General features: G+C 40.1%; 1 protein-coding gene across 3 annotated transcripts in view; it reads left to right on the top strand.

Annotated features, from left to right (window-relative positions):
• Nucleotides 1–12,601, top strand: part of grin3ba (glutamate receptor, ionotropic, N-methyl-D-aspartate 3Ba) — a 91,150-nt gene that overhangs the window by 68,662 nt on the left and 9,887 nt on the right. For all 3 annotated transcript variants that reach the window (XR_005203581.1, XM_037746598.1, XM_037746599.1), the window contains exon 8: nucleotides 3,159–3,274. Coding sequence is in view for 2 of the 3 variants with exons in the window: in XM_037746598.1 (XP_037602526.1) it covers nucleotides 3,159–3,274 (116 nt within the window). In the remaining variant the exon portion in view is untranslated. The remainder of the gene's footprint in view (nucleotides 1–3,158; nucleotides 3,275–12,601) is intronic.

Here is a 12,601-nt window from a genome sequence, read left to right as displayed (position 1 = left end):
TCTAAAGTGGATGTACAAAGGAGGTTGAAGTCATTCATCAGCTTGTCTGTGTCTGAGGAACTATTTCTGGCTTGAAAATTGGATGAACATTTTTCACAGTTTCCTCTTTCAAAGTGCGTGGGCGTGTTGTTTGAGTCTTGTTTGCCATGTCACTTTGGAAAATACTATCAAATGAAATGCATAAGGGATCAGATACGTGCAAGTCAATGGAATTTATGGAGCCAATACTTGTACCACAGGTAAACACCAGGGCTAAAGTGGGCTCATGGTTATGCGTAGGTCCAAGAACATGTTGTTGTAGACCAAATGCATCGACTTAGTTAAGAAACTGAGGCAAGAGAGACAGCATGGATATTAAAATCACCAACTAAAATAACCCTATCACAAGTAAAAACAATAGATGATAAAGGTACAAATTCTGATGTAGATCTAGGAGGATGATAGATGAATGCACAGAGGGTGGGCGTCGCATAGTTCACAAACCTGACAGTCATCCCCAGATTTCAACCATGTCTCTGTTAAAAGCATAATATCAAGCTGATTAGAAACGATAAAATCATGTATAATAAAAGTCTGGCTAGAGAGAGCTCTAATATTAAAAAGACGAGACAAAAAAAAGGGTGCAAATGAACACTTAATAAATTAGCTGACACAACAGGTCTTGTAGGCCTCACACAAGACTTCCTGTTGCTAATCTTGATCGGGATATTAAAAATGTCAACAGAGGGATAGAAGTAAAGAGCAGCAATACATTTATCCTTCACATTACTGGCGTCAACCTCATCACATCCTTTGTTATCATATTTCTTGAGTTGATGAGGAGTGATCACAAACCTTGCCACAGTGTCCTGGTTTCTGTCGGAGTACACCAGCTAGCATATTTCTCAAAATCTGCAACCAGGATATATTGTTCACACATGTAAAGACACAACCAGGGATACTCCAAAAGCCCAATCATACCCGGGGTACTAGTGTCTGTATATACACACTCAAAGATGTGGCATCTCATGGCTTTTTTTCTGTCCTGTGGTCTTTGCAGGGAAAGAGAAGCAGCATGCAATAATCATAGCCTATAACTTCTCTCCTTTTCTTTTAATTGAAGTTAAAAAAAATGTGTTTTATTACTTTCTGTTCTAAGAACATTATTAACTAGTTTTAATAACTTCATATGAAAGCTCACATAGATACACAGAATACATTAATTTAGCACTAGTGGAGGAAGTATTCAGATCCTTTACTTAACTACTTACTGCAATATAAAAATATTTTGTTACAAGTAAAAGACCAGCAATGAAAAAGTAAATTTAAGTAAAAGTTGGTACGTATTATTGCAAAATGTACTTAAAAAAGTAATCATAATGCAAGCTATGTATGTAATTATATATTATATTATTGAATTACTATTCCTGATGCATTTGTGTAAGAAACATTTTACTGTTGGAGTTGGTCGAGGTGGTGCTAATTCAAATTATTGCATATCCTGTTGAGATAGTTCACTCTATAACATTCATCATATTTTAAAAGATCATATGTTTTGTATGTAAAATCTTAATCTGTAACTAATAAGTAACTAATAACAAAAGCTGTTATAAGTGTAAACGATTAAAAACTACAATAATTCCCTCTAAAACACAGTGGAGTACAAGTATAAAGTATCATGAAATGGATAATACTCAAGTAAAGTACAAGTACCTCAGAGATGCAGCACTTGATTAAATGTAATAAGTTACATTCAACCTCTGGAATTCAGCTAGAAGGACAAAAATGTGTTTATCCCGTCTTACCCGAGTACAGATACACACACAGCCGTTCTATACCACACACAGCAAACACACACACACAGCTATAACCACGTACGCTTCTCCGGCACAATGCCTACTCCACAGAGCACCAGCAGAGATGCTGAGATACTGCATGTGCTGACTTTGTGATACAAGTGGGAAGATACAAAGCGCTTGTTCAGAGAAAGAGGGTGAGAACAGGGAAGATGAAGGCGGCGTTTGTTTGCGTGCGAGGCGAAGCAGAAGTGGAAGTCACAGCAGTGCAGAGAGCTGGAGTGAGGCAATAAAATACTGTGTTGGCAGAACTACTGACCCCAATACTGCACTCAAATCTTGGAGGGAGAAAAAAAAAAAGAAATACTCAAAAGCCGTCTCCTGGAGAGACAGAGCGCCTCGGGCTACACATGGCAGCTGCACAGGAACACGGATGTATGGGCTCGGAGGAGGTAATGCAAGCACGCACCTACGCACAGGCTTACCTACACACTTTCATGCCTATACACAAGCACGCTCACAAACACACACACAGACACATCAGTCTTATCCAGAGGCCCAGCATCGGATAACTTCCGACCCTCTTTAGTCCCAAAAGAAGCGTATCCTCTCTCTTCTCCCTGTGCCTCGATATTTGACAGATGGAGAAAAACAGACGTTTCTGCTTTCCCCGGCACAGCAAAGACTTTGTAAAGTCAACCCTTTTTATTTAGCAGTAAACATCCTGAATAACAAGAAGTTTCAGGTAATTTGATCAGCTTGTGCTCTATTTTGTTTTGCCAATAGACTGTCTGAGTGTGTGTTCATGCTTTTTCCAATAAAAAATGCATTTATGCTTGTTTATCTGTCTGCCATTTCAATTTGGTGTATGTGCGCGCATGTTTGTGTAATTCGTGCATATATTGAGATGTCTGGGGTGTATGTATCTTTTCTTCTTTATCAGTGTGTAGGTATATTATTCAAATCCAGTGCTGTGAAAGTTATCTCCCGTCAGCGGCAGAGGCTGCCCGCAGAGGAACGCTCTATAATTAGGGGTCAATTAGGGTCAATTGGATCGATACTGCCGGAGTAGGAGAGTCTTCGGCAGTGTGTATAATGCCTTATCAGTCCGCCACAGATTCTGTTGGTTTAGGTAATGATGTATGTGTTTACACAGTGTATTAGAATGCAGTTAATCTCATCCTCTGTATAAATGACAAAACGGGATGACGGACCCAAACACGGGGTTTCTGCATGGGTCTGGGAGAGTGTGAGAAAGTTTGGGAAGAAAATCTGATTTGCAGGTCTTGAAAAGTTTAAGGTTAGTTGTCTTCAATTAATGCGTCTCTCTCTCTTTATCTCTCTCTCTCTCCTGTGATCTGTGTCTGTGTGATGGTGGTGAAGGACAGATCCTCCTGCGCTGGATGCGTTCATCATGGACAAAGCCCTGTTGGACTTCGAGGTGTCCATCGACGCGGAGTGCAAACTGCTCACGGTGGGGAAGCCTTTCGCCATTGAAGGTGCGCATTCACACACACTTGTTTTTATTACTTGTGAGGACACTTGTAGTCATTCCCTGGTGGCATCTTTTAAAAAACGTCTTGGTTTCTTTGACTTTTGCTTAATCTTATAACATTTTTTGTCTGTTTTTTTGCAATTTTATGTGCCTGTTTTATATACAAGATTAAGAATTTGTTTCAGTGCGCTCAACAACAAAACATGTAATCTAAGGCTGTAAAAGTTAACGTGATAATAACGCGTTAACGCGACTTCGTTTTAACGGCACTAATTACTTTAACGTAACTTTTAACGATTTTAAGGTTGTAGCGGGCTCAGTTTTAAAACTAGAGTGTTCATACTGGCATCACATGAAACTAGAAAAAACCTAAAAAAGCCATTTGTACCAACTGACGTTCCAAAATTGGCGAGGAAAAACTGGCATGGCCATTTTCAAAGGGGTCCCTTGACCTCTGACCTCAAGATATGTGAACGAAAATGTGTTTTATGGGTACCCACGAGTCTCCCCTTTACAGACATGCCCACTTTATGATAATCACATGCAGTTTGAGGCAAGTCATAGTCAAGTCAGCACACTGACACTCTGACAGCTGTTGTTGCCTGTTGGGCTGCAGTTTGCCATGTTATGATTTGAGCATATTTTTTATTCTGAATGCAGTACCTGTGAGAGTTTCTGGACAATATTTGTCATTGTTTTATGTTGTTAATTGATTCCCAATAATACATTTATACATATATTTGCATAAAGCAACCATATTTGCCCACTCCCATGTTGATAAGAGTATGAAGTACTTGACAAATCTCCCTTTATTTTGAACAGATAAAAAATGTGTGATTAATCGCGATCTACTATATTAATCAATTTGACAGCCCTAATATAACCACACAGCACAAGCAACAAAAACATACTGCCACACACTGCCACAACAACACAGTAAGCATACAATAAATACAATAGTGCAACCAGATGGCTCATGCCCTTCAAGTGACAAGTTAAAGTTTATGTGTTTGTTTATACAACCAGTGAAGCATTTAGGATGCGTATTGCTTCGGGATAAGTGCCATTGTGGAAACGAGGTTTCTAGTCTTAATACTGTGCAGTCTTTTACCCGAAGGTGGAATGGAGACTGAATGGAGGGTTTACAGGCTGTGAGGAGTCCTTTAACATTTTCTAATCTAACGGAAATCTAATTTTCTTTTTACTTTCCAGTCTGTCTTTATTTCCTCTTTTTTCTTTTTCCTCTCTGTGAAGCACATGCCATACAAGTTTATTTGAACCAAAACCACTAAATGTCTGTCCCCGACCTTTGCACGAACCATAACATAATAATAGTTGTATTTTTAACCCTAAAATCTAGTTAATATCCTAAAATAAATCGACCTGCTTTTTGTTCCCAGATGGCAGGTGAGTCCCCACAATGGTGATTAAGTAGGCTACTCACACAGATATACACACACACCAAAAGTGGCTCACATACATATAAATACACACTTGTACATTGTAATGGAAATTCAATTAATATTCCGAGATGAGTCCTAATGAACGTTGAAACAAGGATCTCGAAGAGATGAAATGTCTTTGTTGTATTTTATTCTTGCAAGAAGAGGCACTGGTTATACAGAGTCACACAAAGTCTGTAGAAGAGTGCGCTGCAGGAGATTATTACAATGTGACTATATAGAAATCTACAACAGGGACTGTGAGAAAAAGGAATTGTTTTGTACAGATAAGGAGTTGTTTTACTCAGACAGTGTCCCAGTAAAAGTCAACACTCAGTACTTTCCCACTACATGAGACGAAGAGCACACAGACAGTAACTTTCCACTGTTGCATAAAGAGACATCATAACATACAATGTAATTTTCCATTACAACATGCACTCACACACATAAGAAAATGCGTAAAAATACTGTACCTGTACACACATGACATATTGTTTAGAGAGGCGAAGTCCCGCCGCTTCCGGTGGACCCCATGGGACCTTATTTAGACTTTTGTATTATATTTATATTACGTCGTATACTTGAACAATTTTACAACAAACTGCGACTTTCTTGACTTGCAAAATTATGTTTTTTGCAAAACATGTGTGATTCACGGCGAAATTCAAACGGGATCAAAGAAATATTTATCTCTTGTCGTTTTTTTCTGAGATATGTTCCCATGGTGGTCCACCGGAAAGAACAGGACTTCGCCTCTCTATAAGACCACTCTCTCTTTCATGCAACATTCATACAACACAGAAAAGCATACACATATAGAATATATACTGTACACCTGGCAAGCTTGCACATTTACACACACATACTGTAAGAAACATACAGTGTGTACATACTCACACACACACACACATTCAGAAAGAGGATCAAATACTGTTGTTAGCTACATGACTGACAGAATAACACAGCGATTCACCGTATGAACTTATAACGCTGCAGGTAAAAGTACTCAACCATCTATTATTAACAACAACACCCAGTCAGAGCACTTTGGAAATAAAGCTTACAGGTCAAATTAAGTGCAGCATAGTCATGAAGCACATAGATAAATCCACTGCCAGTCAAAAAAAAAACAGCTAATGATCCACTAAGGGAGTTATCATTTTCACGTTTTTGTACACGAATGAATGAGCTAACGCAGGTGTATGTGTGTGAGAGCACTGATGGTTGCATCCTGTGTTCTGGTGCTATTGTTGAAGGAAATTGTTTTCTTTCAGTGGGAGGACATTTTTTTCCAAAGTAAAGTCATTACTTCTTCTCCTTCTATCTGAAAAAAATCACGATATGAACCACGGCAAGCGGGGAAAAACAAAAAGCCACAGAATAGAAGCAAGAAGCAAAAACATATTTTACACCACTGCCTGTTTTCATGTTAACAAAGTTGAATTGTTCAGTTTTCCTTCCGTCTCTTTATCCTCTTTCTACACCTATAACTTATGTATGTGTACCACCCAAAATAAAACTACTAGAACAAAGTCTAAATTCATACATTAGTAATATCCTTTTAAAAGAAGTTTTAAAATATTACCAAAATAGTTCTATGTGGTATGTAGTTGGACATGCTGACCTACATGTGCTGTTACACTATCCTGCAAGCACTGACATGAAATCTTTATCTTACTAGTCGGCAAACACAACTGCAACTTGCATCACTGTCTGCAGCATTGCTTTGTTAGTCAGTAAGTCAATACGGCCTCATTTCATTCTGTTTTGAGATATGGAGACTTTGGTTACAAGTCTCATTACCATTGTGTTGTGTTCATTAGCTAATGATAAATTACAAGTAATAAATTGTGTTTTTGTAATTAATTGCTTTGCACAATTATAGCCAGATGTACATTATTATGACTAGTAGCAGCAGTAATGACAGTAGCAATTAGGACTGTCTCCATATTGCAATACAGCGTTATTGATAAGCCAACCGCAGGGGATGCCAGGCAGCCGCCACAACCACTATGTTCACGTTATTTCTATTTTGCATTCTTTGCAATCCGATCGCCGCGTGTTTACAGAAATACTACAAACGCCAGCAGCGTGACGAGGCCCTGAGCGTCTATTCTGCGCTGGGCGCTGCACGTTTGGTGTTTTTTTTTTTATCTGGTCGCCAAACGCTGCATTCTTGACTGTCACTTTTTACCCAGCCATCAAACCACAATGGAGGAGGGGCTGGACAAATACCAAAAAGACCAACCGTCCAGCCCAGTCGCACAGCAGTTCGTGAAATAGTCACGAAATTTAATGTATTGATTTGTGTACATATAGTTTTATAACGCCAGCTGGCGTTTATAAATGCCGTTGCAAGCTATGTGCTCTCTCCAAGGGGTGACTGTCAAGAGCAGTGGAGCTCATTTTAACTATGTTTTTATACTTAATAATGATATACTACTTAATAACACACATTAGTTTATTAGTTGATTTATGTTTTGTATTAAGAATCTGAATCTGTAGCTAGTAGTAACTGATATTGTCAAATAAATAATTGAGGTTTAAAGTACAATATTTAACTCTGAGATGTAGCCTAGTGGAGTAGAAGTGGGCAATACTTAAAGTACAAGTACCTCAAAATTGTACTTAAGTACACTACTAGTCTAAATGTGCTTACTTTTCATTCCACCACTGCTACTGTAGAGCACAAAATTGCAAAGAGCACAAGATCTACCCTCTAGACTCTTAATAGCTCCAGCCTCTTAATTTTGCTCTCAAAGTGCACCAGATTGATGCATTTAATTTTAAAATGTACAAAATATTCTTCCGGGGGAGCATGCCCCCGGACTCCCTAGAGGGTCCGAGGTCAGGGTGGTACGCCTCATTTTGAGCCAGGAAAACCCTCGCTTAAGGGCGATGCATATGCTCTAAACTGAATACATATGAGCGGCGGGAACAGGAGTAAATTGTATCACCTTTACAAATAAAACCTGCTGACGACCTGTCGAAAGAAATTCCGTCTTAGCCCTAATAAAAGTCCTTTCATTGAGGTAAATACAGGTTCCAGCCATTATAGCGAGTTTTATTGTATTCTCGTCACACGTCATCAGCGCATGTACGCCTTCTGAAGGTGACTTTGAAGTGAAATTTCCGCTGGCTGAACACATTTATTGGATGTATCAAGCGTTTAACCTCTAACCCAAACTTGTCACAGTAAGGTTTTTACAGGTATAGAATTAGTGTGTGCGCTCGTGCCTGCCGTTTACATTTGCATTTAACTGCATGCATATTACATGTGTGTTTGCACTTCCATGTGTATTTGGTTCAGTTCAGCCTTTTCTTTTTTCCTCCCACCTCTGAGACAGATATAGAGACAGTAAATAGATGCTAGTAAGGGCGCCGCATGGGACCAAACACTAACTTTGATACCATTTCTCTGTCAATCAAAGTGTAACCTCAGAAAGACCCCACTCCCACACTCCCTACTCACTGTACAACTCTTGCTCACTGGAGATCATCTACTACTTTCTTCACTGTGAAGACAAAGTGAGCCGAGAGACAACGCCGCAGCAGCATTGCTCGTGATTGTGAGGATGTGAAAACAGGTCTCATTGGTATGTAGAGTGGTTCAGTTTTGATGACTACCTGATTGGTTGTCGACATGAGAACCCCAAGCAGTCTTTGGTAGCTATTCACCCCCACAGCTTGCGTGAAGAAGAATGAGATGGGTGTGAATGAGTCTGAATGGTAAGAAAGAGCAGGAAATGGCCCAGACAGGAAATGTGAGAGAGGAAAAAAGAGGTGAGGAGATGGGGGGGAAAAAAAAAAAAAGAGGACAGGAGATGGAAGAAGTAAGTAAGAGAAAGCACAACAAAGGTAAAGAAAGGGAGGGCCGGTGAGGGGGGTGCGAGCGAGGTGGGAGTTGAGCACAAGAAGGAGATAGAGGGCTTTCATTTGCCCACTGCCAGTTTGCGCCTTTCTGCACAGCGAGTGATAAAAGAGCCAGCCAACAGAGTCCCCTAATCAAGACAAACCTTCACCCCAAGCAGATGGAGCGAGGGAGGGGGGAGGAACGGACAGAGAGAGAGAGAAAGGATGGAGGAAAAAAAAAAAAAAAGATAGGGGAAGTGTTATTTGGTCCATATGAGGATGCAGGCAGGATTTATAGAGCGGTTTGTGGTCAGGAGATACAGGGAGACGGAGGAATTGGGACTGTGGAGCCGCTGCGGGCGATGTGCTGCTGCTGAAATCTTCAGGCTACTTAAGTGGAGAGAGATGCGAGGGTGTCGCTGTGCGTCTGTTTTCACTGAGTGCTGCTGGGAGATGTTTACGACAGCCCAGACACACCCCATTAATAATATTGCCACAGAACACGCAGCCGCTCACTGCTTGTTTGTATGTATGCGTGTGTCTTTGTGTGTGTGTGGGGGTGTACGTGTGTGCATAAGTGGTCTGCCGAAGCTCAGTGAAGCAGGACAGAGCGCGTCTGAAGATCAAAATGAGGCTGGCAGAAGAGTTTGTTGCCGGGGTGAGACTGTTGTTGGTCGGGCAGATCACGTCTGGCAGGAGTGACGTATGGACGCCTTTTGTCTGCTTAAGAGTGTGTGTGTGTGTGTGTGTGTGTGTGTGTGTGTGTGTGTGCGTGCGTGCTTGCGTGTGTGTGTGTGGTAGAATTCCAAAGTAAGATTGGCTCCCTTTAATAAAATATGCCTCACAGAATGCACTGTCAAATTTGATTACTGTGTAAGTCTGACGCATTTCAGGATTCACGGTTTACAAACTGTGTTTTTGTGCTGCTGTATCCTGCCCTGTTAAGCTTTAATAAATTAAACTGATTATGTAGAGTTGAACCGATTAGTCCATTGGCAAAAAGTTAATCAGAAATTATTCTGATAAGCATTATTACCTATTAAAGACAATTTTTAAAGTAAAAAATGCCAAACATTCCCTCGTTCCAGCTTCCCAATTGTGAGGATTTGACTAATTTCTCTGTCTTAAAGAGGACCTATCGTGCTCATTTTCAAGTTTACGTTAGGGCTGTCAATCAATTAAAATATTTAATCGTGATTAATCGCAAATTAATCGCACATTATCTGTTCAAAATGTATCTTAATGGGAGATTTGTCAAGTGTTTAATACTCTTATCAACAAGGGAGTGGGCAAATATGCTTGCTTTATGCAAATGTATGTATATATTTATTATTGGAAATCAATTACCAACACAAAACAATGACAAATATTGTCCAGAAACCCTCACAGGTACTGCATTTAGCATAAAAAATATGCTCAAATCATAACTTGGCAAACTCAAGCCCAACAGACAACAACAGCTGTCAGTGTGTCAGTGTGCTGACTTGACTATGACTTGCCCCAAACTGCATGTGATTATCATAAAGTGGGCATGTCTGTAAAGGGGAGACTCGTGGGTACAGATAGAACCCATTTTCATTCACATATCTCGAGGTCAGAGGTCAAGCGACCCCTTTGAAAATGACCATGCCAGTTTTTCCTCGCCAAAATGTAGCACAAGTTTGGAGCGTTATTTAGCCTCCTTCCTGACAAGCTAGTATGACATGGTTGGTACCGATGGATTCCCTGTTTTCTAGCTTCATATGATACCACTATTTTCACTCAAGCTTTAAAACTGAGCCCGCTACAACCTAAAAATCGCAATTTTAGTTAATGCATTAAAGAAATTAGTGGCGTTAAAACAAATTTGCGTTTACTTGTCATTATTGCATTAACTTTGACAGCCCTACAGTAAATCCTTTGGTACACAGGAAATTGTGTTTTACATTTCTATCCGCAATTAATGGAAGACCAAAGGAATGCTCCGTATGGAAAGTCATTAACAGAAAATACAAGAAAAATACTTAATAATCCTTGCCAGTCTTTGATTATGAAATAATCTTTTAGAACTACAGCACAAAGCGGTGAAGAAGCAGTGCTTGGGAGCAGAGATGTCATAAAAGAAAAAGAAAAAAGTAGTATTACAAAGATAATAATTTATGAAAGATCATAACTTCTTCGTTTCGGAAAAAGAGTTACACTTTCGAACTGTATTTCGAAATAAGGTAGTAAAATTTTTATAGCCTTTATAAAGTGTTTTGGAGTAAAACTTGATGTGCTCGGGTGTGTCTGTGAGCGACTGAGTAGGTGTGTGGGGGATTTGAGTGACAGCTTTGGGACTTGTGATGGAATATGCGGATGTCTGGGGGAAAGAATCAAAACAAATGACAAGTGGCTGCCCACTTGTATTTCACTACATGACTGAGTGCTCTAAAGAAATGCGGATGCTGATGACAGAAAAATGGTGTCTGTCTGCTGGAGGAAAAAAAAAAAAAAAGAGGAGGGAGACGTACGGAGACAAAGCAGGGGACTCGGGAGAGGAGCCGAAAGATAAAGACAAGAATGGAGTGAAGCAGAAATTGAGTGAAATTGAAGGGATGACAAAGATAAGGAGCAGACTAACAGAGGGAGAGACTAGCGGCAATGGTGGGAGTGAAATGACCTCGGGTAGTGAGAGAGGAGGGATGAGAGGAAGGAAGTGAGGACAGAAGGGAAAGGGAAGCTGAGACACGTCTTTGTCACGTAGGAAGCAGAGTGTGACAGTTATGTGAACCTTAACTATTCTCTGTTTCTGTCCGCAACCCCCATCAGGCTCACACACCTTGACAGCCAACACACACACTCGAAAACAGCTGCCAAGTCCGCGACAATCACGCACATGCACCAAAACGCTGTTGGCACGACGGTGCCTTTCACTGCAGCACAGATGAAATGAAACAAACAACCCCAGGAGGTCTTGTATAGCAATAGATCTCCGAGAGGCTCTTTTGATTCCGAGCTGAGGGGATATATTTCTCTCGTTTTGTACCTGCGGAAATGTAATGCTAAACAGGGAGGGGACGGGCAGAGCTGCAATTTCTCTTCAGCTCTCAAGTTGCGATGATACATGAGGGTGCCACTTCTGAAATTAAAGCAATGAACAGCAGTGGGGAAAAGTACTTAAATCTGTTGCTTAATTAAAAATATTGTAGTTATATAATTTTATTGGTGTATGTTTTATTGCTGCGTCTGGTCTCATTACTCCACACACACTGCCGGTGTTTTGCCTTTTAACAAGAGGGAAACCAGGAAGTCCAAGGCGATACCAATCAAGGGATGGTTTCTACAAATCAAGCACAGATTAATATTTAATGTCCTAGGACAGCCGTTAAATCCATATCGGTGACAGCGGCAGGTTTGATCTCTAATTGCACATAATGTTATAGCATTTAAACAAACATCACTGTGCAAAGTAATCGATAACTGCAGCTGTCGATTACAGGTACAGATGGTAGAGTAGGAAGGACAATTTGTACTCAATTATAGTACTTAACCATGCTTGGTATCTATTTAAATTTAAACTACATCACTGTAAAACTAGTATAAATGTATGTATATATATATATATATATATATATATATATATATATATATAAATATATATATAAAGTGTATGAACGTTACACATTTAATTAGATTTTTTTTATTACAAAAGAACACCATAAAAAAAGATCCACAAAATAGCTCTAATGTCAGCATGTTGTGAAGTTCCCACAGCAAATGGAGTGAAACTGAAACTGGCCTTTGTTTGGCCTTTGCACAAAACCCGAGTCTTGTATCTGTAACCGGAGGCGATGAGTGTGAAGTGAGCGTGGAGTGGATGCTCTGCGTCATAGACTACGATAAGTGTTGTGCAACTGTCGGCTGTGGTGATGAGGTCAGCGTGGGTGAGAGGTAGAGGGTCCAATTATTTTTTGATGCTGTGTGGGTGATTTTTATGGGACCTGGAAGTGTGTTGACAAAACGGATTCCGTAGCTGGAGAAGGACGGTATTCTCATTCAACACATTCAGATTT

The sequence above is a fragment of the Sebastes umbrosus genome, chromosome 16 (genome assembly GCF_015220745.1).
Source record: "Sebastes umbrosus isolate fSebUmb1 chromosome 16, fSebUmb1.pri, whole genome shotgun sequence".
Lineage (NCBI taxonomy): Eukaryota > Metazoa > Chordata > Actinopteri > Perciformes > Sebastidae > Sebastes > Sebastes umbrosus.
The sequence above is the reverse complement of the archived record's forward strand: the minus strand, read 5'-3'. Positions and strand labels throughout refer to the sequence as shown.